The 26,103-nt window shown below is 35.5% G+C and overlaps 2 protein-coding genes across 4 annotated transcripts; one reads left to right on the top strand and one right to left on the bottom strand.

Moving 5' to 3' along the window:
* The first annotated feature begins 263 nt into the window (after positions 1-263).
* LOC127832174 (uncharacterized) lies at positions 264-8,655 on the top strand. Of its 2 annotated transcripts, XM_052357474.1 has the most exons (5): positions 264-350; positions 1,974-2,180; positions 2,655-2,719; positions 4,966-5,059; positions 6,265-8,655. In XM_052357474.1, the coding sequence occupies exons 2-5, from the start codon at positions 1,989-1,991 to the stop codon at positions 6,586-6,588; spliced, it is 675 nt and encodes a 224-aa protein (XP_052213434.1). In that variant the 5' UTR covers positions 264-350; positions 1,974-1,988; the 3' UTR covers positions 6,589-8,655. The 2 variants fall into 2 exon arrangements, with proteins under 2 accessions (XP_052213434.1, XP_052213433.1); XM_052357473.1 differs by lacking the exon at positions 264-350 and having other exon boundaries at positions 1,767-2,180.
* A 3,652-nt stretch (positions 8,656-12,307) lies between these two features.
* LOC127832179 (uncharacterized) lies at positions 12,308-26,057 on the bottom strand. Of its 2 annotated transcripts, none has more exons than XM_052357479.1 (6): positions 25,922-26,057; positions 19,968-20,015; positions 18,689-18,793; positions 17,355-17,486; positions 16,018-16,121; positions 12,308-13,648 (listed from the first exon to the last, which is right to left on the bottom strand). In XM_052357479.1, exons 2-6 carry the CDS (start codon positions 19,995-19,997, stop codon positions 13,642-13,644), a joined length of 378 nt encoding a protein of 125 aa, XP_052213439.1. In that variant the 5' UTR covers positions 19,998-20,015; positions 25,922-26,057; the 3' UTR covers positions 12,308-13,641. The 2 variants fall into 2 exon arrangements, with proteins under 2 accessions (XP_052213439.1, XP_052213440.1); XM_052357480.1 differs by having other exon boundaries at positions 25,905-26,045.
* Positions 26,058-26,103: the final 46 nt, after the last annotated feature.

Raw genomic sequence — 26,103 nt, 5'->3', positions numbered from 1 at the left:
ATAAGCTTGTGTGGACTGCACAGGGTAATCTTGGCAGGCAATTAATGCACATGCCTTAAGCCCCGTTTTCCCAGAGCTAATCATTAATGTATGGAAAATCTCAAGATGGGCTAATAGATTACAGTATTATTGTAATGTTTTTGCATAACCATGTATTTCTTATGTTAGACATGTTTGTATAAATATATTTGATAATACTAGACTACTCGATAATATTTGCTTGAGGTTTGGGAATAATTTATCATCTTATCATGTTCTCAGATTATTAACAATACTAAAAATTGAATAGGGTACGCAACTCATGCAAAAGACGTTCGATCTTCTGGACAAATCCCATATAATATCCTTAGGTCAGGTTCAAATTCCAAAACTGTATCGGGAAAAAAAAGGTATGTAAAACTTCGTTTTTGTTGGAAATAAAAACGAAACTACCATTCTGTTAAACATATGTACTGGTATAGGTTTATTTTACTTAAATAGATGGTTTTACAATAAGATGGAATGTTGCATACCAAGTTGTTGCAAAATTGCTATCTGGACTGGTGACAACAAACTCTTAAGTGCTATTTTCTGAACCTGTCAAATCCTTTATCGAGTTTCATGACAGAAGAGAAACACACCAGGTCTTTATTGCTAGGCATCACTGTCATGATGTTTTTTTATTTCAATCTTTGTTATGAATGTAAAGGAAAAGCAGGGCAGCATTATATATATTATGACTCTAGTGAAACATTGTTAACAAACACTGTAGAAGTCAAAATTTTAGTGCAATCTAAATTAAACTTACTAAGAACACTTAATTGAACACTTGTTCTAGTGACTTCTAGGTCTAGTTAAAAAATTCTTCATGTTTGTTGAAAAAACATAGCCGCTGGGAGGGACTGGGGCAGTTTTCTTTATACGGCTTTATTGAAAACTTATTGATGCTATAATGGTGACCACATTTATTGGCCTACCTTCATGAAACCTGGACAGAACATTTGTCCCAATAAAATCTCACATGACATTGAAACTTGGTCATGTGAGCTAAAAAACTGGGTCACTAGGTCAAATTAGAAAAAGATGTTAATACTTATGGTCATCTTGCATGAATCAGCTCGCTTTTTCTGAAAGTACCCTAGTTCATTTGGGTCTCAGGAGAGCGCCTTAGGGCCCATGTCTCTCTTGTTTTACTAAAAGGTATTTGTACATTTTGGTGTAGTCTTTTGTTGTGTGAGGAAGCCAGAATACCTGGATTGAATTTGAACCCCACCTGTCTGTTATGGTGACCACTAACCAAACTTGCATGCATCCGGGAATGGGGATTAAACCTGTGAGAAGCATGTGTACCAACCAGTTTGCCAAATGGACAGCCTTTTACTGCCTTGATTTATGGTCTAGCTTTTATAGCCATCGGGTATTGCATCTTCCTATGTACCAAGGATCCGAGGCAGGGGATTTGATTAGATGGATTACATACATATTTCAAGACATTGTGGCCAGTATGTTATGTTTATTAAAAATCAGGGAATCATTGTCTGTTAGCCCTTAGAGAATTGTCTGTTAGCCCTTTGAGAAGTTGTGTATATTCTGTGACTAGTACCATGTCTCACTAATTGTTGTTTTGGACAACCTAAAAAAAAAAAATTCTTAAATGAGTCCCATTTAATTTCAGCAAGTGAAAGAGATCTGTATTTGGATAGACCCATTCTCAGATTGACATTGTTGTTTTTTTCACATGTTTTGTATCTTATTCCACAAATAAAGATAAATGTTACATAAAAGAATGTAGCATTTCAACAAACATGCCTGGGGAGTGGGGAGGGTCCTATTTTATACCCCAAAATGGCTATTGTCGAACAGTTTGTATCATATTTCAAAAAAAAATAAGTGTACATAAAACAGGGAAGAAAACCAACAAACATAACTTTTTGGAAGGGATCATACTTTGGTCCAAAATTGGCTGGAAAAATCACTGCCATTTTGTTATACAGGAATTGACACCCCAGATGATTGATCCCCGAGTTTCGGGGAGAATCAAAGAGCTTTACCACCAGGGCGTCCACACAATCCAAGAAATGCGGCTGCATATCAATGGGTACATACACGAGATATGTGGAGGCCCACCTGACCCATGCAACGCCAGATTTAGAGTGGACTACAGAACCCTTCGCACTCATATGGACATAGCAAGACCAAAGGTTTGTACTAGATGGTTTTTTTACACTTAACCCTTCCCGAGCAGATACACATTTTGAAGGGTTCGTGGTCCCTAAGAAAATCAATTTAAATATAAGACCTTTCTTACTGGATTCAAGTTTTTATGCTTTATTTCCAACCCTGAGATACTGGTGAGCAGCCAGAAGCTTTAAACCTGAATGTGGTACATCAAAGTGTAAGGGTGTTCTTTAAGAACTTTATTTGAATGCTCCTTGGGTAAAACTGGACACACCCCAGGGTCAAATTTTTCACTGTCACAACTTGCTAGGTATTTCACATGCAACATAATTAAATATTAGTCACTACTGTGTCAAGCTCTTCCCATGTTCACACATATACAATGTGCTACTGCTCATTTAAAGTCTGTACTGAATATTGCTTTAAATCATATGTTTACTAATACCATGCATGTTATGATGTAAAACATGTTGATCAGATATTTCTCCTTTCATTAGCCCCTGAATCCAAAATGTCCAAAAGATCTGCCAGATGATGTCATTGCAGGAGCCAGTATTCACACGTATGATATTGAGCCTCACTCAGGGAAAACTGCTTCATGCATGTGAGTGAAGTATTGTCCCAGACTAGCCTGTGCAGTTAGCACAGGCTAATCAGGATGATACTTTCCTATTTTACAGAATTTTAAGGAAGTGTCTTCTGAAATTAAGTCATAAGGAAAAATGTTTTCCCTGAATAGCTTGTGCAGACTGCACAGGCTACTCTGGGATGAAACTCTACGCAAATACATTAAGCCCAGTTTTTCTAGAGCTTGGCTCAATTGTTTCTCCTTAATGAAAGGAGTGCAAATAGAAGTGAAATCACCCATCCCATGGTGGGTCCAGATTTGTTTGTTTGACTGGCAGGAGTTTAACCCTTTACCACTTAGATAAGCAGGTTTGCCACTTAACTTGAAGAGTCAGGGAAATTTGATTGATTTTTTTTCATGGTCAGTGAAGTCAGGGAATTTAACAAAATGGTCAGTGAAAAATTAAATTTCAGAAAAGTCAGTGAAAAGTCAGGTGAAAATAAAATTTTGCGTCGATGCATAAGTTATTTAGTGGCTATGGCAGTCTTCAGGTATCATTTGTTTTAGTAGATTGGACAGTATTTTTTTTGTGGAAATGTTTTAACTATTTCTATGTAGATCTACATAAAACATTAACATAGGTAAGCATGTTCAAAAATGTAAATTTATCTCTTTTTTATCTTTCATTAATTCTTTGTATCCTTGAAGGCTGAAAGGCTTTGCAACCTTTGCCCCCAGAGCTGATTAATTCTATATTTTATGCTTGAAATGGCATTGTACACCATCTGTTAATATCGGAGTTATGGCCCTTTGTAAATTGAAAAAAATGCTTTTTTGATAGTCAAATATAAAACTTGTGTGTCCAGAAGCATATTGGTGGGGGATATCAATTCAACAAATTTGCTTGTTTTTCTTTGGTTTGGTGGTATTTACTATATAGCCTAGCATCATGCATAGTTTAGTGTACAAGATGTACTGCTTTGTTATTTGTTAAATATTTTATGTTAAAGAATAAAATTAACATAAAATAGGTGGATTTGGTCGGCTGTATGGGGGGGATTAGGCCAAATATGTCATGAAATTAGTCCGTGAAAACCAAGATTTGATCAGGGAAAAGTCAGTGAAAAGTCGGGGAATTTTATTTCATCAGGTTGGTGGCAACCCTGATAAGTTTTTAGATACAAATTTTTGGTCCTTTACAAAGTTACATTAAATTAAATACCTTTCTTACTAATTCAAGTTTTTTAGGCTTCATTTCCAACCCTTAGATACTGATGAGCAGCAAACAGCATAAAACCTGAACAGACTGCAAGTTACTCGCAGGTTGTTCTGGTTTAATGCTGATTGCAAAAACCATTTTCAATTTGCTTCTTATGGAGAAAAGGGTTAACATAACTTTGAATGACTTTTCCGCATCAAAGATTGTGATCCCTTAAGCAATTGATGATCCCTGTTTTGGTCGAGTGTTTATAACTAAATCTTTGAATCAATTCTCAGTCTGTCTACAGCTTCTGTTAGGGTTGGTCATGAAATTATTGCGACAACCAAGTCCGAAAATGTGTTATTTTCTTCGGTGAAAATAACAATGTGTTATTTTCTTCGGTGAAAATAACAATTTGTTAATTTTCACTGCAGAAATGTTATATTTTATCATTAGGTATAAAAGAAGTACCTTTCTTACTTATTCAATTTTTCAAGGCTTCATTTCCAACCTTTAGTTACTGATGAGCAGCAAGCAGCATAAAACCTGAACAGACTGTGCGTTACTGGCAGGCTGTTCTGGTTTTATGCTGATTGCAAAAGCCATTTTCACTTTGCTTCTTATTGGGGAAAGGGTTAACATAACTTTGAATGATTTGTCTACTTAATCAAACTTACATAAATAGATTTAAGCCATGCGCTGTGAAAAGGGGGTTTAGTCCATGTGCGTAAAGTGTTGTCCCAGATTAGCCTGTGAAGTCTGCACAGGCTAATCAGGGACAACATTTTCTGCCTAAACTGGATTTTTTCTAAGAAGAGACTTTCTTGAAACGAAAAATATCTTAACAGCGTAAAGTGTTGTCCCTGATTAACCTGTGCATACTGCACAGGCTAATCTGGGACAAAACTTTATGCACATGCATTAAACCCCTTTTTCACAGAGCACGGCCCATTTAAAATAAATAATGTCCTTTGTTTGGTGTTGGTCAATATGTTTCTTTCAATGAAAAACGCATATTTAATTGTGTTGTTGATTACAGATACTTGAATTTTCATGGATTCAGCAGATATGTTAGTAATTTCCAAGCCCATCAGATATACGACGCTTTGCAACTTGTCCATGTGACAAACGAGGTATTTTAAGTGTGAAACTGCAATTATTTTTCTGCTACTATGATCTTGCTTTCATGCTTCTTCCCACTAGAGTTAGTCTCAGTTTTGATGGAAGACTCCTGGTATAAATATTCTTAGTTGAAAAAGGGGCATAGCATAAGCGCCATTAACTTAGGATATTAAACGTTTCATTTATACAACTCCATGACAAAAGGAACAATTCATGAACAATATTAGTTTCAATTCTGCATGTTAAAAATGTAGGAATTCTTAGATGGAAAAGTTTACTGATATAAAAACGAATACCCATATTTTCTATGCACTACATGTATTATGTATCCTGCAAAATTCTTAAGAAATTTCTGTTTTTATGACCCCTTTCGAATATAGTGATCGGACTGTTCGTCCGTCCGTCTGTCCGTCTTTCCGTCACACTTTGCGTTTAGGTTTCGAAAAATGCTCATAACTTCTATGTCCCTTGAGATATAACCTTCATATTTGGTATGCATGTTTATATGGACAAGGCCTTTCCACACGCCCAAAATTTTTTACCCCTGTGACCTTGACCTTGAACTAAGGGTCCGCGTTTAGGTTTCGAAATCTGCGTTTAGGTTTCGAAAAATGCTCATAACTTCTATGTCCCTTGAGATATAACCTTTATATTTGGTATGCATGTTTATATGGACAAGACCTTTTCATATGCACAAAAATTTTGACCCCTGTGACCTTGACCTTGAACTTAGGGTCTGCGTTAAGGTTTTGAAATCTGCGTTTAGGTTTAAAAAAATGCTTTAACTTCTATCAGAGCGTTTATAGGGGGCATATGTCATCCTATTGTTTTGCTATTAATTTTATGTATCACATGCCGAAATCAAACCAAATATGAATATACAACACGATTCAAGTGTTTTATTTATGTAACATTGTTTTACATAGTTCACATTTATCAGGTTAATGTTGCAAGATATGCAAGCGTATGGATTGTCTCCTATGTACCATTAAAAAATATCTATAAGCCTCTCTGGGAAATGGGACTTAATGCAGGATTTTTTCTTAGAAAATACTTCTTTTAAACGAAAAATACTATTTAAGCGATAATTGTCGTCCCTGATTAGCCTGTGGAGACTGCACAAGCATATCTTGGACGGCACTTTAAGCACAAGCATTAAGCCCTGTTTTCCCAGAGCAAGGCTTCTATATCAATTGTCTATATTTATGTGTTCAAGGATACGATACGTATGAAAATCAAGAAAGACCACAGAAAAGTGATATTAACAAGGATCAAATGGTTGAGAAACAAGTTCCTGAAGTCTGCCAAGGCAGAAGCTATTTCCTTGCAGGAAGAGGGAACCAGACTTGGATTGGAAAACAATGAACAAAAATCAATTAAAGCTGAGGACCAGACTCAGAAAAATATTAGAGCTGGGAGCCAGGCAATGAAAAAAGTCAGAGTTAAGAAACAAGCAAAGAAAAATATTGAAGCTGGGAACCACATTAATGTCAAATTAGATTCCAAGCAACAGACACAAGAAATTTTTCAAATGGAATAGCAGAATAGTGAAAATGTTTACATGGAAGATGATATCATAAGTGATGTTGAAATGTTTCATGATGATACGTATGAAGAAATTGCAGAAGTGTTTGATAGAAGTCTGAAAGCCCTAAAGATTTTTCTAAACAAAAATTATTGAGAAAAAAACTGAAACATGTTAGAAGTTATAATCTAGTTTATATGTAAATTGACAAGAACAAAGAAGCTAAAGACTTTTTGAAATGTTATTGTATAAAAAGAAACATATTTTTATGCCCCCCTTCGAAGAAGAGGGGGTATATTGTTTTGCACATGTCGGTCCGTCCATATGTCCGTCCGTCCGTCCACCAGATGGTTTCCAGATGATAACTCAAGAACGCTTAGGCCTAGGATCATAAAACTTCATAGGTACATTGATCATGATTCCCAGATGACCCCTATTGATTTTGAGGTCACTAGGTCAAGGTCACGGTGACCCGAAATAGTAAAATGGTTTCCGGATGATAACTCAAGAACGCTTATGCCTAGGATCATTAAACTTCATAGGTACATTGATCATGACTCGCAGATGACCCCTATAGAGTTTCAGGTCACTAGGTCAAAGGTCAAGGTCACGGTGACCTGAAAAAGTAAAATGGTTTCCGGATAATAACTCAAGAACGCTTATGCCTAGGATCATGAAACTTCACTGGTACATTGACCATGACTCGCAGATGACCCCTATTGATTTTCAGGTCACTAGGTCAAAGGTCAAGGTCATGGTGACCCAAAATAGTAAAATGGTTTCCGGATGATAACTCAAGAACGCTTCTGCCTAGCATCATGAAACTTCATAGGTACATTGATCATGACTCGCAGATGACCCCTTTTGATTTTCAGGTCACTAGGTCAAAGGTGACGGTGACCCGAAATAGTAAAATGGTTTCTGGAGGATAACTCAAGAACGCTTATGCCTAGGATCATGAAACTTCATAGGTACATTGATCATGACTCGAAGATGACCCCTATTGATTTTCAGGTCACTAGGTTCGAGGTCAAGGTCACGGTGACTCAACTTAGAAAAACGGTTTCTGGATGATAACTCAAGAACGCTTACTCCTAGGATCATTAAACTTCATAGGTACATTGTTCATGACTCGCAGATTACCCTATTGACTTTCAGGTCACTAGGTCAACGGTCAAGGTCACGGTGACTTGACACAGTTAAATGGTTTCCGGATGATATCTCAAAAATGCTTACGCCTAGGATCATGAAACTTTATAGGTACATTGATCATGACTCGCAGATGACCCCTATTGATTTTCAGGTCATTAGGTCAAAGGTCAAGGTCACAGTGCCAAATAACGTATTTACACAATGGCTGCCACAACAACTGACAGCCCATATGGTGGGCATGCATGTTTTACAAACAGACCTCGTTATACTCAATATAATTTCATTTTTGTATCCTATGAGATAATAAGAAAAACTCAATCTTTATTATTTGTTTTTATAAACTTTTGGCATAGTGCATGCCTTTATCAATATTTGGACAATATTTCTGACCAACATTTGTATGTTTACAAGCAAATTCGTAGAATTGATATCCCCCGCCAAAATACTTCTGGACACAAATATTTCTGGACGGATGGACAACTTCAACATCATCCTCTTATCCATTTATATACTCATACCAATTTTCAATAAAATCTGTCAAAGCACTCTAAGATATGGCTCCAGACACACAAGAAATCATTTTTTCTAAATACAAAGGGCCATAACTCCGTTATTATCCGATGGTGTACAATGCCATGAGGCGTGCATCATCCTCTGATCCATATATATATACTCATACCAAGTTTCAATGAAATCCACCAAAGCATTTCCATGATATGGCTCCGGACACAAAAGTGCCGGCCGGCCGGACGGACAGACAACGCCAAAACAATATCCCTCCGACTATGGCGGGGGATAATAAAATAATATCATGTTGATATTTTGCAAAGTCAAATTGTTGGTAATCAGGTTTGAATTTATTTAGCATTTAAGAGACTGGTACTTTTATCAGAGTAATTGATAATTAATAAATGTCTCCGTATACCCATATAGTTTCATGAGTTGAAATCTGTTACATGTGTTAATCTCAGCAATCAATTCAAAAATATTATACCCCCACAAAGGAAGTTTAGGGGAGTATATAGGAGTGAACTTGTCTGTCAGTCTGTCAGTCCGTATTAAGTGTCCACTCTCTAATTCAAGTGTAGATGATGTCTAGGTCAAGTTCACATATGGGTCATGCCGGGTCAAAAACTAGATCACAGGGTCACTTAGTGCGTTTTAAACATTGAGTATGGTGTTGCTCTCTAATTCACTTAGTTTTCATCCGAGGCTCCGAGCTCCACCAAACTTGGTCATAGGTTGTATCTAGATGATGTCTAGGCCAATTTCGAACATGGTTCATGCCGGGTCAAAAACTAGGACACGGGGTCTTTTAGTGCATTTTAAACATTGAGCATGGTGTCCGCTCTCTATTCAAGTAGTTTTCATCAGATCTTCACCACACTTGGTCAGAAGTTGTATCTAGATGATATGTAGGTCAAGTTCGAACGTGGGCCATGCTGGGTCAAAAACTAGGTCACGGGGTCACTTAGTGCGTTTTAAAAATAGCATGGTGTCCGCTGTTTTTTGTGAAGACAACATTCAAAATATTCTGTGTCAATGGGGCATGTGGGGGTATTCGTCACGTCTGTGACAATGCTCTAGTTTTCATTTTAATTGAAATGAACTGGTAGTTACCTGGTACACATACCCTGTACAATTTTATTACTGAAAATATGAAAACTTAACAACTTGTTTCAAGAAATATAATATACCGGTCGTGATATTTTAATCAATATAAACTAATAATTGTAAACAAAAATATGGTATTTTAGAACTTTTCTTTTGTTCGTCAATCTGGTTGACAGCTCCTTTAAGCAAGCTCAATAGTTGGTATATACATGTAGATTAGGTCGTCTTGAAATGATTTAGCCAATGCACTCTTAAGAATTAGAACTGACAGTCACATGAACATCTACTATTTAAAGACGATGCAAAAATGTCTAGTTTCCATTGTGACCTTAACCTTCAAGAAACCAATATGTTCTAGTGAACATGTTTCACAAAAAACATTTGAAATATATTACGATTATTTGTGCATATCTTGTGTTTAATTGTTTTAGACACAAAAATGCTGTATTATGAATCAGAAATATTTTTCCAGAGCATACCCTTGTCATGCATGGATGGATTTCCTAATAGCTTGCCATATGTGATCGGCATGATAAGATAGTGTCGCGCCAAATAGGTCCCCAAGTCTAAGGTCAAAGTCACTATTTAAGGTCAAATGTCAAATTTAACAAATGTTTACTTGACACTTTGTGTGAAGCAGCAAATCTTTTTCCAATATATATTGATTTAAATGATACATACCACAACTGATAAGCATGATGGGAAGGAGTGTCCTGTGCTAGAACCAGGTCATTAGGTTTAAGGCCAACGTCACAATTCAAGTTCAAAGCTTCAAACACAGTATTGCGCAAATTGAGGATTTTAGAATCATTTTACATTAGTTTCAAGCATACAGAGTGGTGGATACAATAACTTATCACTGGGTTGTGAGTCTGAGTAACTATTAAAGATCAAATAAGAAAAACAATTGAGACTTTGTCAAAAATGTTGTTTTTTTATGACTGGCATATCATTGTTACCATGGCATTCTTGCCAATCTATGCAATATTTAAAGCCTCAATGTGTCCACTGTAACCTTGACCTGTAAGCAAGCGACATAGTTGTTTTTGCACATAGTCTTACTATGATGATCATTTGAGCCAGTTTATTTTGAAATCCCATCTTGCACAACAAAGTGATGAGCAGGACACAAATATAGTTTCTTATATGAAAATGTGAAAATGTATGTGTCCACTGTGACCATGAAGTGATGGACATGATTGTTGCAAGTGACTTAATATTTACATGATCATGGTGTGTGCATTTTTTTTTAAATCTTAAATGCACAAACAAATTATGAGCTGGACAGTATATCTCTGGCTAAAACAAACACACTCACAGAAATAAACCTATACCATTCACCATTATAAAATGAAATTATAAAAGGCATAACAATCGCGAATTTGAAGAACGAGAGGGCCTGAAAGGCCCGAAGTCGTTCACCTGAGATTCAATGGTACTGACCTGTTCTCTGCAGCCCAAGATGTCATTTAAACAAAATGTTCTTACCAACTTTCATGACTTGCAGCCATGTTTTTGAACAGACCAGAACCATTTTCATACACATCCAAGATAACATTTAAACAAATATTCTGAAAAATATAAATTGGTGACCATATTTTTTAAGCAACTGAAACCATTTTCGAACTTGTCCAAGATATCATTGGGACAAATCTTCTGACAAAGTTTCATGATGATTTGACAATTAATATGGTTTCTATAGAGTGATAACAAGGTTTTACTATAGCTATATAAGGAAAAATGCCTCGCCCCCTTGGTGGCCATGTTTTTCCACCAACCGGAACCATTTTTGAACTCATCCAAGCTATCATTGGTACAAATCTTGTGACCAATTTTCATGATGATGAGACAATAAATGTGGCCCCTAGAGTGTTAATAAGGTTTTACTAAAGCAATATATAGTCATATCAGGACAAATGCCCCGCCCCCAGGCAGCCATGTTTTTAAAGCAACCAAGACCATTTTCAAACTCATTCAAGATATCATTGAGACCAAACTTCTGACCAAGATTCATGAAGATTGGAAAATAAATGTGGCCTCTAGAGTGTAAACAAGATTTTACTATAGCCATATAAGGAAAAATGCCCCGCCCCCTGCAGGTGGCCATGTTTTTAAATCTTCTGGCCAAGTTTCATGAAGATCGGAAAATAAATGTGGCCTCTAGAGTGTTATAAAGGTTTTACTATAGCCATATTAGGAAAAATGCCCCGCCCCCTGGCGGTCATGTTTTTCAACCAACCGGCATAATTTTTAAACTCGTCCAAGATATTATTGGGATGAATCATCTGACCAAGTTTCATGAAAATCAGATAATAAATGTGGCCTCTATAGAGTGTTAAGATTTTACTATAGCCATATAAGGAAAAATGCCCCGCCCCTTGGCAGCCATGTTTTTCAAGCAAACGTTACCATTATCGAACTCATCCAAGTAATCATTCAGACAAATCTTCTGACCAAATTTCATGAAGATTCGACAATAAATGTGGCCTCTAGTGTTAACAAGGTTTTACTAAAGACATATATAGCCATATAAGAAAAAATGCCCCACCCCCTAGTGGCCATGTTAATCACGCAACCGAAACTATTTTCGAACTCATCCAAGATATTATTGGGATGAATCTTCTGACCCAGTAGTTACATGAAGATCCGACAACAAATGTGGCCTCTAGAGTGTAAACAAGATTTTTCTATAGCCATATATAGCCATATCATTAAATATGCCCCGCCCCTTGGCAGCCATGTTATTCAAGCAAATGTAACCTGATGATTTTCGAACTCATCCAAGATATTATTAAGACCAATCTTCTAACCAAATTTCATGAAGATTGGACAATAAATGTGGCTTCTAGAGTGTAAACAAGGAAAATGTTGACGACGGACAAAAGGCGATCACAAAAGCTAAAAACTAGAGCACTTTGTATAAGAGCAATAAAGAAATATGCCAATAAAATGAAATAATCTGTACAAACTTGTTACTTTTGTTTATTTATTTATTTTTAAATTCTAAACATGTTTTGGCCATAGCCTTCATAAGTAGTATAAATGTAAACAAATACATTTCATAGGAAGTGACGTCAAGGTCAAACAGTAATGTTACATTGTTTGGCAGAAAACATATATATAGCACATAATATTACAATATATAAAGATGGATCAGTGTTGATACACCAGCTTATTAGTAATTATATAATTTATAAAGTTATACCATACTTACTTCATGTATGTATATGTCAGTATATATAGCCGTGTTAAAAGGTGCACACATGGCAAGTTGTAAAATTATTAAATAATTTACAGTTTTGACAGACTCGGAAACATGTTTTTACAGAAAAAAGCTTCTCTCATAGCAACAGATATTCAAGAATGTTGGCCCTCTTGTCAAAGATGTCACTAAATGCCTTGCATTCACTCTGCTTGCTTTAAGCAGCACCCTGAACCATACAATTCAACAACTTCCCCTCATTTTACCATTAAATTAATTCGTGTTCTATAGGTGTTATTCGGAACTCTGTGCACAAGGGTTTATTGCTAATTTACAGGTACACAACAAAAAAATCTAAACGGGCAGGGTTGTGAATTGTCATCAAGATTAGTGTTACTCCAGATTTTTTTATCAAAAGGAAAAAATAAATTAAAATGTGAAATACAAATCATATAAAGGTAAAAAAGTTGTTGGTAACTGGCAATGAGTTAAGTTCTAAATAGTTCTATATTCACAAGACTTACAAGACTTTATAAACGTAAGTTATATTTAATGGCCAATTTTATAGAGAATTGTAGGTGGTTAGTTATTCAAATAATATCTTCAGAGCTGAATGACCAAGAATGTTCTCATATTCAATGCTAGCTAAACTTTTGTCTCGCATTTGGACTTTTAACCGGGCACTTTTCAAGATATTTCTCCACTTTCACCAAACTCACTGTCACAGTATGCCTGTATGTGTAAGTGGTAACTTCCTCAAAACCGGGACATGCCTCACTTTCCCTTACTACATTATTTTCTGTAAACATCACTGTCTATCTTCAGCGGTCATATTAGGATGGTGGGGAACCACTTGAGCACATTTTGGAATGACATATATATATATATATATTGTTGACGGTATGGTTCCATATGCATTTCATTGTCTTCATCCTCATGGTCATTATAGTTTTCCATCCACTGATCATTCGTATCCACTCCATGACCGTTTTTATACCCTAAGGATCTCGTGCATCTATTAGTTTGTTTCATTTGGTTATGAAGAATACACACCTTCTTCCACAGTTTTGGTATATGGGTTTTCTTAATTTCCATTTTTATCAGGTCCTATTGAAATTAATAGAAAAAAAGTATGATAAACCGATTCATAAATCAAACTCATATATGTTATGACTAGTAGATGATTAATGTACATACTTTCATGACATGTTATACATTTCTTAGACTCTGTAGGGCCAAGGCATGCTTATAGGCAAGAAGACTCCTTCAACTCATTCAATTTTAAGAGAAATTTTATCATAGCATTTTGTTTATTAAGTCTGCACTGGCTAATTGGGACAATAATATCCACTGAACTTTATATCATTAAAAACAGACTTTCTATCAAGAAAATTCAATTTAAGCGAAAAGTGTCATCAGTGCTTAGCCTGCACAGACTGCACAGGCACAGGCTTATCTGGGACAACACTCTACAAACTTGAGAGTGGACATTAAGCCCAGTTCTCCCAATGCGCCACTTAATTGATTTTGCCAAGCCTGCCTCAGTCTATTATCATCAAGTACATGAGATATGACGCAAGTTTAAATAACAGACTTGTGAAAAATAAATGTTTGTTTACAAAATAAGCTTGTTGCCAATAGTGTTATCATTAATTGCTCTTAATACAAAATATGGAAATTAAAATGGTAAATATTGTTGATGATCAGAGTTATTTAAAAAAACAAAGAAAGTCTAAGAGTAGCAGAGTGCAGTATTCTTCTTCATAAATTTTAGAAATAAGCCATATCCTTGGAAAACGGGTTAAATGAATATGTGTAAAGTGTCATCCCAGATTTCCCTGCGCAGTCTGCTCAGGCTAAAGGTGGACGACACTTTAAGCATAAACTTGATCTTAGCAAATAAGAAACAAAAAATACAATACAATCTGAAAAGGTTGTCTCTGACTAGCCCGTGCAGTCCGCACAGGCGATCTGGGACAACACTTTACACACATGAATTCTTATGTTAGTATGTTAATGATGATGAGCTTCCCATGCTTAAGTCAAAACAAACTAGTCTGTTCAACCATTTGCATACAATTGAGACAAGTGGTGGGACCTCAATCCTTTACCACTTAGATACGTATTTTCATGCATTTGTAGTCCCTTAGAAAGTTAAATTTAATTAAAGACCTTTCTTTGTAAATTCAAGTTGTAAAGGCTATATTTCCAAACCTATGATACTGATGAGCATCAAACAGCATAAAACCTGAAAAGACTGCGAATTACTCGAAGGCTGTTCTGGTTGTATGCTGTTTGCCATTTTCACTGTGCTTCTGAGTAGGAAATGGTTAAGGGTATATAACCAGACTGTCAAGCTCACAACACTGGTGACAGTAAACATATGTTCATATGAGGTCCTTGCATAGGCTCTATATTTTGACAAAGATTTACACAACTTTGCATATGGTGACCCTGTCAATCAGTTCTTAAGAATCTATTAGAGAAACAAACATCACCTTTTTACAACACATGCAAATTTCTAAGCATTAATTTTGATAAATTTTAAACAAGATTTACCAAAGGCGTATGAAGTCATTTGAATATTGAGAATAAATGTAATAAAGTTTGAATGCAATCCCTCATCTCATTGCTAAGAAACTTGCTTACTGAAAAAAACTTTGACCTGTGCATATGTGAACTTCTTAGTGCACAATGACAGCTAATTTTTAAAATTATCAAGCCAGGGTGACTTACCTTCGCCTATGGAAAAATTAAAATATGGTAAATATGTATTAAAGGGGCCTTTTCACAGATTTTGGCATGTTTTGAAGCTTGTCATTAAATGCTTTATATTGATAAATGTAAACATTGGAACTAAAAAGCTCCAGTAAAAAATCAAGAATAAAATTTTAAAAAAAGAAAAAAAGGTAGCCCTAAGCAGGACTCGTACCACTGACCCCTGGAGTCCTGGAGTAAAAAGTCAGCGCTTTAGACCTCTCGGCCATCCTTCCATATACAAAGTAAGACGTATATTATACTTCATATAAGCGATCCTCGTAGTTTCACAAAATATAACGACAACAACAGAACTCTCCAAATTATTCAATCGTTTCGCGTTGCAACGCTTTATAATTTTCCGGTTTTTAAATTGTCAAAAGATGCATATAAAGGCTATTTTAGAGCGTGGTAAATGTTCAGTATTACGGTTTCCTCACAAATATCATAAATAAAATGAAAATTTGCGAATATAAAACGACTTTTGTCAATTGACCAAAACGTGAAAAGGCCCTTTTAAAAGTTTGAATGAAAAAAATCCTTTAAGCCATTTCTGAGAAACCAGTAAACGAAAAACTTTTAACAACCCTGCTTGAATGCCTTCGCCAAGAATGATAGAATAGCTTCCATTTCTTTTAACAGGCTAGCTTAAACTAAAATTTAAGCGGAAAACACAATACAATTTTCTACAGAAATTCTGAAGATAGGTAGCGACATACTCTTCTATAGTTTCATCAGTTTGCACATTCTCTTCTAAAGCAGGAATTTCATGCGCACTGCTAATATCCACAGGAAACAATCTTGTGGCTATGAACTCGGCCGGCTGAAATGGAATCAAGAATCTTTCATACAACAAGTTAAAATTTTACATAATCCTATACAATTAGCGTTTTTTTAATATCTTATTACCAGATGAAAATCGATAGTATAACGATTTAATAAACTTGAGCTTAATACTTTCCCTATTTTATATCAGATTTGGGGTTTTCCAAAATTGGAGATTCTGTTTTGTCAACTATGGAAAAACAAAATCATGAAAAAATGCGATATTTGATACTTATTGATTGAAAAAAGGGAGGAAATAATAGGATAAATAGAATATTATGTGAGTTCTGGATAAAGATCAAAATTATCATGCTCGGCTCGAACCATGTTAGCGCTCGGCAAGCCTCCTGCTACCTCAGTTCTAAGCCTCGCATGAGAAACTTGATCTTTATCCAAAACTCACATAATATTCTCTATATAATTATATTGTTTAATCAAAACAGCTGGGTGATTTACCTTTCTCCAGGGTCTAAATGAAAATGTCAACCCCTGGTTTAAAGCAAATCTTGATTTGTGATTGTAAAGTTTGTTTTTATTCATAAGATATGAAAACTGTATGAAAAATTTGCTGAGGGCATAGAAAGATTATGATGCTGCTTTAAAAAAACAATCTGATCCCAGTGATGAAGGCCTTGTCAGGATCGATTCATAAGCTCATCTGAAAAAGTCTTTGTCCAAAACAAGGTTAATGTCTAGAAATTAATTCTTCAGGCTTGGGGCAGCTTATTAAATAATACAACTTTAAGCATAATTGACAATGGACTGGAACTGTTGCCAATAGACATCTATCTAGTTGTGAAATCAAGTTAAAAACAAAACTGTTACCACATTACAGTAGTGTATTTGCCAATCAACAGCAACTTGGATTTCTAGTGCAGGGCTATTACCGTCAACAATTTGAGTTGATGCCTTCATGGTGTACTGCCCATGAATTAAAAAGTGTTGTTTACTTTCTAATAAACCATAATCCAATAGTTTTTGTTAACCCTTTACCACTCAGAGTCGCACTTTGACGCATGTGTAGACCCTAAGAAAATCAAATTAAACTTAAGGTCTTTCTTACAAGTTGCAAGTTATATTGGCTTCATTTCCAAGCCAAAGGTAATAATGAGTAGCAAATAAAACCTGATCAGATTGCGAGTCACTCGTAGGCTGTTCTGGTTTAATGCTACTTGCATACAGAAATTTTCACTAAGCTTCTGAGCAGGAAACTCTGTATAATTAACCCTACCTTTGGATGAAAGTTGTGCTCGCCAGAGATCGCAACATACACCTGCACAAGTTTATCATCAGGTTCCAGGGGCCTCTTTCTGATCTCATCTATCAAAGTCCTTCTGCCTACCAGGGTGACAGGTTCAACAATCTGTGGAGAAATACAAAGACATTTGTACCTGGCCTGCTAGCTCAGGGTCTTGGTTGCTCAAAACCTTAATGGCCAGTTTAGTTAACAGTCGTTTTTTGCATCAAGTTTTAATGTTACATAATAGTTCATTATGTGTTAATTGTAACAAGTGGGTCTGCTTGAATAGTATGCATATATTTGATAATATTATTGCTTTAAAAACTGTTTTTTTTTTGGGGGGGGGTCTTAAGTTAACAGAATGTTACTTCAACCCTTTACCACTTAGATGCGTATTTTAACACATTTGTAGTCCCTTAGAAAGTTCCATTTAATTAAATTTATTTTATGCTTTCCCGTGGTTTATTGAGAAATATCAGTGGATTAAAACTGATAATTTCACTGTTTCAAACAGTGAAAATTATCAGTGAAAATTATCGATAATTTTCACTGTTTACAATGAAATGACGTCATTTTTTTGACGAAATGACGTCATTCTCCCAGCGAAATTCTATAGTTTAACTCTTTAACAATGTATATAAACGGTGACAAAAAGCATAAAATAACAAGAGATGTGTTTGTCAGAAACACAATGCCCCCTATTGCGCCGCTCTGAAGCCATAAATTTGACCTTTGACCTTGAAGGATGACCTTGACCTTTCACCACTCAAAATTTGCAGCTCCATGAGATACACATGCATACCAAATATCAAGTTGCTATCTTCAATATTGCAAAAGTTATGAAGAAGGTTAAAGTTTTGGTTAAAGTATTTGAATTTGTTTTTTTGACCTTTGACCTTAAAGGATGACCTTGACGTTTTACCACTCAAAATGTGCAGCTCCATGAGATACACATGCATGCCAAATATCAAGTTGCTATCTTGAATTTGCAAAAGTTATGACCAAGGTTAAAGTTTTGGTAAAAGTTTTGGGACACACACACATACAATGACAGACAGGCCAAAAACAATATACCCCCGATCTTTCGATCTGGGAGCATAAAAAGAAAACTCGTTGGTTTCCGTGGAATATCGATTTTAATTCACATGATCATAGAAAATATATTTTTTCTATGATCACTTATGAATTAAAATCGATAATCCACCGAATCTAACAAATATCCTCTATATAATAGCTGCAGAAAAGAAGTTCATGTCCAATCCCCACATAAGTTATTTTGCGGGGCAGGGGATAAAGGCCATGACCCTTTGTAGTCCAAGTCCTACCTGGTACTTGTGAAGGAAGACAACCAATTTGATTCGGGCAATTACTGGGCAACGCATACTTTTCTTTTCCTTTTCCACATTTGTATCTGTGTGCTCAGATGGTAACTGGAAGCAAACAAAGACAACATGAATCACTCACAGATGGGGTCTACATAAGAGTTTCCCTTTGGAAAAACAGGGCTTAATGCATGTTCATAAAGTGTCGTCCCAGATTAAAATGTGCAGTCCGAACAGACCAATTTGGGACCAACCTTTCTGCCTTAACTTGATTTCCACTAAGAAAAGACATTCTTGAAACAAAAACTACAATAAAAGGGGAAAGTGTTGTCCCTGATTAGCTTGTGTGACGAGAGTTGACGCATATGCATTCAGTCCTGTTTTCCCAGAGGTAAGATATATATGAGTCGTGTTCTGAAAAAACTGGGCATAATGCATGTGCGTAAAGTGTAGTCCCAGATTAGCCTGTGGAGTCCGCATCAGGGACGACACTTTCCGCTTGTATGACATTTTTCGTTTAAATGAAGTCTTTTTTTAGCAAAAATCCAATTTAGGCGGAAGTGTCGTCCCTGATTAGCCTGTGCTAATATAGAGAGGGAGAATGTGAGGATACTTGAATTATCATACATGTTTTAAAAAATATATTTACCTCCCTTTTTTGAGGTAAACTTTTTACCTTACAAATGTATGTCAACATGTCAAATCAAAATTATTATGTCAGGTAAAAGTGATACTATTTTAAGTATTGTCTCCGATGTTGTGGAAGCTAAATAGACATGATGATGACATCCCTTACACATGTTTTTTAGCCTGCAAAAATTTCTGGAAAAAATGACAAATAAAATATTAATAGCATTGACAGGATAACAAGAGTTTTAAACATGCATTTATACAAAAGATGGATTGCTTTCACCTTTTAAATTTTGTTTTATTTTATTACTAGAATAATAAAAATATGATTGAGTGCCTGAAACTGATAATCACATTCAATTTGTTTCAACTGTTACTATGATTTGCCGGCTATTGTCAATGGCAAATTACTAATGAATGTGTGATTCAAATGGAGATGAAAAGTGTCCTGTACCTCTTTAATGGTTATGGTGAATTTGAACGGTCAATTTTATCTTGGAATAATAATGTTCCACTTTTAACATTTTATTCAGACAGCCAGACAAATGGACCAACCAACAAACCGACCAACAGATTGACTCCAACATTCTTTCTCCCCTTCTGATTGGGGTATACACAAATGGAATGCCACGAAATGGGATATGTACTTTACCTCTGCGGTCTTCAAAGATAATCCCAACATCTTTTGCCGAAACCAAATCTAAAAGAATAAGCAAATGTTAACATATATAACATTGGCTGGAAAAAAATTATTTGTATTTAATTTTTGTTTTTCGATCCAGGGGCATAAAAAGGCAATTCAAATCATGGTTGATTCAAGAAAGGGCAAAAAATAGCTTTTTAAATTCAGTTTGGGGGAAATATTTACAGCTATTAGTTTTGGAGGTAAGTGGTCACATTATGCATGCATTATGTGACATGCCTCGTTGTTTTAAAGGCATAGGACGCAAGCTTTTGATTAAGGGGAGAAAACTCAAAAATATTGTTTGAAAGTCTGTGCAAGATTTATTCTCATGAACAAACGGGCTCGAAATATTGCTTGGTTATCGGCCGACTGTGAGTAAACGGCTGGACAGATTTCTTTGAAGTAAAATTTTTTTGAAAGATTGTCTAATTGCCCATAAAAGGACCAAGAGATGCTTTGGATTAAAGCTATTTTTGACATTTTTGTGACCCGCGAAGACAGGTCTATGATAAATTCTAGTTAATAACCTTGTTATGATTCCAATATCAGAGGGTGAGGATATTTTTTCATGACTCTTTGTCAATTTTTCTCTCATTAAACATGATTTTATATATTTATTTGAATATATAGGGCTCCTAGGCACATATACTATCCAGGGTACGTTACTTCCACCTGTGTCTTGGACTTGGAAGCGGGTACGACTAAAATGAGTATATGACTCATATCTGCGGATATGAGTGAATAGTGCGGATATGAACAGACAATGGCTTTTTAAATGTATTGTACTCTATTTTTGTTATATGAAAATCGGTCTGTGACGAAAATACACATCACTCATGTGTAATGTTACGATCGAATGAATATAAATATTGCCTATATTCTTTCATATATGCGTTCATATTCGCACTTATCGTTCATATCCGCTGATATGAGTCATATACGCATTTTTGACGGACCGATTGGAAGCAAATGTCAAGGGACCATTCAGTCCATCAAACATATCATATTCTGTCAATGAATTAAACCGTAGCTAGTCAACTCGTACCTAAGTCAACACGTACATGTACCTTCGGTCAACTCGTACCCGATTTGGTTAACTCGTACCCGATTTTTGGTTAACACGTACCCCCACTAGTCAACTCGTATCCGATTTGGTCAACACGTACCCTCCTAAAAATTATTTATATATATCAAAGACGTGAAATATGTTTTTTTATAGGTATTGATATGAATATAGGTTATAATTTTTTCTTGATTTTTTTGTGATTTTTTTTTCAAAAGAAGACAAGTTCATTATTTTTAACGCGTGTATAATTATAAACGACGTGTTTGTCTTGCCTACAACTGATACGTGATGTAATTGTCGGCGTTTTGTTTGATAAAATGTTGACTTAGTCACTAATAACACCTTAATGACAACAGGACCATCGGCGATTTGTTCAACAAATTGTTTGTCGTGCATCTCAAATGACACACCCGGTATTTGTCGGCATTTTCTTTGATGATATGTTTGATTGAAAACACCGCATGAAGCCATAACCAATTAAAGGTATGATCCACTTCGAAGTTAAATAGTAAAATAATTAACGGTTCTCTAATTACACTTAATGACAATTAAGTTTTATATATGTATATAATTGTGGGGTCGTTTTGTGTATTTGTAATATATGTGTCCAATAAAATCTTATTAAAACATCTTAATACTCATTAAACCCGTTTGTTTTTACTCAATAATCTTAATTAAGTATTCTCAACAGTGTTTTTTTTTCATCATTTTGAGAATGGGGCCGGTCCCTTTGGATTGGGAAAATTCGCAGTGTTTTGACTAAAATTTGGAAATTAGTGTTGTTGTTGTTTTGCTAACAAATGCTTTAAAATTGGGGATACAATTGTGTCCAGTATTATATTTACTAAGGTTGATCTTATATGGATGGGGTCTGAGATGAACAAAATATTGTGAGCTAAAAAAAAATTATTATTATTTTGTTTGTTTTTTTGAAACCTTCCATTGGGATTTTTTAGCTCCCATTTGGGAAAAATATATACTTTTTTCCATTTGGAATGGGTCCGGTTACCAGACCCGATTTTGAATGAAAAAAAACACTGCTCAAGTAATGGAAAAATTTGTTTGTTGAACTGTGTGAACAAATCTATGTTATAATATAAAAATGTATAATACAACATGTATATGTGTCCAATAAAATCTTATTAAAACATCTAAATACTTGATAAACCCGTTTGTTTTTACTCAAAGGTGTTCTTTATTTTTACAAAGGTACAAAGGTGCAGATTAAATCAATTTAGATATCAGCGATCCGTATCGAGTAATGTGTTATTCAATATTTAACACGTGTGCAGATAAGGTAAATTACGATATTTACGAGCCGTGTCACGTATGTGTGAATAAGTATTTTAGGTGTTAATTAATTGATTTAATCATTGACTACTCAAGTTTCTGACGAATCATAATTCGATGCAAAATTTGTTAATAAATAATTATTATATTTAAGTATTTTGTATGTATGTTGTGTTTTATGCTTTACTTTAATTTCATTTAAAAAAATCATATCATTTGTGTTGGTTTTTTGGCATTATACCCTCTTTTGGTCTGCGGACCAAACTATCTTTGATGCTTCTTTGGTAACTAGTTTTGATTTTTCTCTAGCGTAAGAATATAATATTTTCTCTATCCTAATGTCGTTTGCGTATGAATACAGTATTGTAGTTATTACGATAGTATAGTCTGTTTCATCATTTTCTTCAGAAATGCAGTTTATTCCTTAAGTGAACATATTTTGAGAAAAAAGTTGTATTCTAATATACTCCCGTAATTTGGTCCGGGCAAAATGGAAACTATTAGCATTTCATTGTATATTTAATCAGCGGATCAAAAAATCAGAATATATTATAGAGGTGCAGAACTCTTTTGTTCCGGACCAAATAACGGGAGTATATATATAGCGAGCGCGATGCTTTTACATTCATCATGCAAGGAGAGGAACTTTCCGGAAAGAGGTTTTCTTTGGGGGGGGTCATATTTTTAAAACTGGGGCTTGGTATTTTTGGGGTTAGTGTGTTTAAGATTTTAAAATAAAATTATTAACATTTTCAAGTATTTTGAATGAGCGGACCAAATAACGGGAGTATATATAGAGGCGCAGAACTCTTTTGGTCCAGACCAAATAACGGGAGTATAAATATAGCGAGCACGATGCTTTTACATCCAACATTTATTCATCATGCAAGGAGAGGAACTTTCCGGAAAGAGGGTTTCTTTCGGGAGTCATGTTTTTAAAACTGGGGCTCGGTATTTTTGGGGGTTAGTATTTAAATATTTTAAAATAACATTATTAACATTTTCAAGTATTTTGAATGAGCGGATCAAATAACAGGAGTATATATAGAGGCGCAGAACTTTTTTGGTAGGGACCAAATAATGGGAGTATACATATAGCGAGCACGATGCTTTTACATCCAACATTTATTCATCATGCAAGGAGAGGAACTTTCCGGAAAGAGGGTTTCTTTGGGGGGTCATATTTTAAAAAATGGGGCTCGGTATTTTTGGGGGGAAGTGTCTTAAAGATTTTAAAATGAAATTATTAACATTTTCAAGTATTTTGAATGAGCGGACCAAATAACAGGAGTATATATAGAGGCGCAGAACTCTTTTGGTCCGGACCTAATAATGGGAGTATATATATAGCGAGCGCGATGCTTTTACATCCAACATTTATTCATCATGCAAGGAGAGGAACTTCCTGGAAAGAGGGTTTCTTTTGGGGGTCATATTTTTAAAACTGGGGCTTGGTATTTTTGGATCAAATAACAGGAGTATATATAGAGGCGCAGAACTCTTTTGGTAGGGACCAAATAATGGGAGTATATATATAGCGAGCACGATGCTTTTACATCCAACATTTATTCATCATGCAAGGAGAGGAACTTTCCGGAAAGAGGGTTTCTTTGGGGGGTCATATTTTTAAAAATGGGGCTCGGTATTTTTGGGGGGAAGTGTCTTAAAGATTTTAAAATGAAATTATTAACATTTTCAAGTATTTTGAATGAGCGGACCAAATAACAGGAGTATATATGGAGGCGCAGAACTCTTTTGGTCCGGACCTAATAATGGGAGTATATATATAGCGAGCGCGATGCTTTTACATCCAACATTTATTCATCATGCAAGGAGAGGAACTTCCTGGAAAGAGGGTTTCTTTTGGGGGTCATATTTTTAAAACTGGGGCTTGGAATTTTTGGGGGTATATAGTGAGTGTGTTAAATATTTTTTAATAAAATTAGTGACATTTTCAGTATTTTGAATGAGCAGACCAAACAAAGGGAGTATATATAGAGGCGCAGAACTCTTTTGGTTTGGACCAAATAATGGGAGTATGTATATAGCGAGCGCGATGCTTTTACATCCAACATTTATTCATCATGCAAGGAGAGGAACTTTCTGGGAAGAGGGTTTCTTTGGGGAGTCATATTTTTAAGAATGCGGCTTGGTATTTTTGGGGGGAAGTCTCTTAAAGATTTTAAAATGAAATTATTAACATTTTCAAGTATTATGAATGGGCAGACCAAAAAACGGGAGTATATAGAGAGGCACAGAACTCTTTTGGTCCGCTTGCTGCAGAATTACCATAGCGCAGACCAAATAATCTCAGGCTTGCATGGCTTATGAGCTTTGACGGAGCGTGCAGTAAATACACCACACTGCGTTATGGGTGTAAACCACAGTTCATAGTTTAAATGTTTTCTGTCAAGGTTTAATGGGGTTTCATGTTTAGATAAGATCATATTATTTTTACTGACATGCAGTTGTATTTGAGTTGGAAACACAACAACATTGGCAGGAGGTTTATAAACAATGGATGCTTTTATAGGAATTAATTGGAAAGGCAAATAAGGTAAGTTTATTTTAAATAATGACGGAATAAACTGTAGTATTTTTAGAAACAGACTATAGATCATGTCTACTTTTTTCTAGTTTCCGGAAACAGACGGAATAAGCTGAAGTTGATATTTATTTACATCCGGACTACTTTCTTCAATTTTTTTTTTAATTGTGAAGGACCAGGCCTAATGCAAAATTTTAAATATAATTTCAATAATATATAGTTCTGTTCCTATACAAAATTATACATGGTCCGCGGACCAAAAGAGGGGATAAAGCCGGTTTTTTTTTTCCATTTTAGTAAAAGTTATCTTAATTAATCCTTAAGACAAACTGTTATGTCTATGCCAAAATATAACTTTATTTTGGTAAACTAAGAACTTGTACCTGCAACAAACAAAAACATCTATTGTGAAAATACTGAGCTCAGGCCGGGGATTGAACCCACGACCTCCAGAGTGGTAGTCGGACACTTTAACCACGTCGCTTAAGAGCTAGCCCAACAGCAAGTCTGTTGAAAGTTACCTTAATTTTATGGCACTCCTCCCCATTTTAACGTGTCAAGGCCCAGACACGCCCGCTACAGCATGTCTTGCAACCGCATGGCCCTACCAGAAACCATTAAACAGCTCACACCGACTCCCGCATTCACAGAACCGTTTTACCTCGTCGCAATTATTGTGCAAATACTGAGCTCAGGCCGGGGATTGAACCCACGACCTCCAGAGTGGTAGTCAGACACTTTAACCACGTCGCTAAAGAACTAGCCCAACAGCAAGGTTGTTGGAAGTGACCTTAATTTTACTACACATCTAATGTATGCAAACACTCATCGCAATTCATAAAGAACACAAAATTAAAAAGGTACGAGTTGACCAACCGGAAAAATGACTACAGTTACAGTACGAGTTAACCAAATCGTGTACGAGTTGACTTAGGTACGTGTTGACTTAGGTACGAGTTGACTGGAAACCAATTAAAATCTCCTTTATTACACTAGCTACCTTCTATTGATAATTACGTTTGTTTCCTTGACTTGTAAAACAGGAATTTGCTATTGACTTTGACCTCTTCTTCGTGAATATAATTTCTTGTTTCTTCCAAACTGTCAAAAACCTGCGCCATATTTGATAAACAGCGTTTACAGATACAGATTATTATTGTAAGTCAAAACGGTCTGTATATAAAACGGTTAAAACAACA

The sequence above is a fragment of the Dreissena polymorpha genome, chromosome 5, assembly GCF_020536995.1.
Source record: "Dreissena polymorpha isolate Duluth1 chromosome 5, UMN_Dpol_1.0, whole genome shotgun sequence".
In the NCBI taxonomy this organism is placed as follows: domain Eukaryota; kingdom Metazoa; phylum Mollusca; class Bivalvia; order Myida; family Dreissenidae; genus Dreissena; species Dreissena polymorpha.
This window is presented reverse-complemented; position numbering and strand designations above follow the sequence as displayed.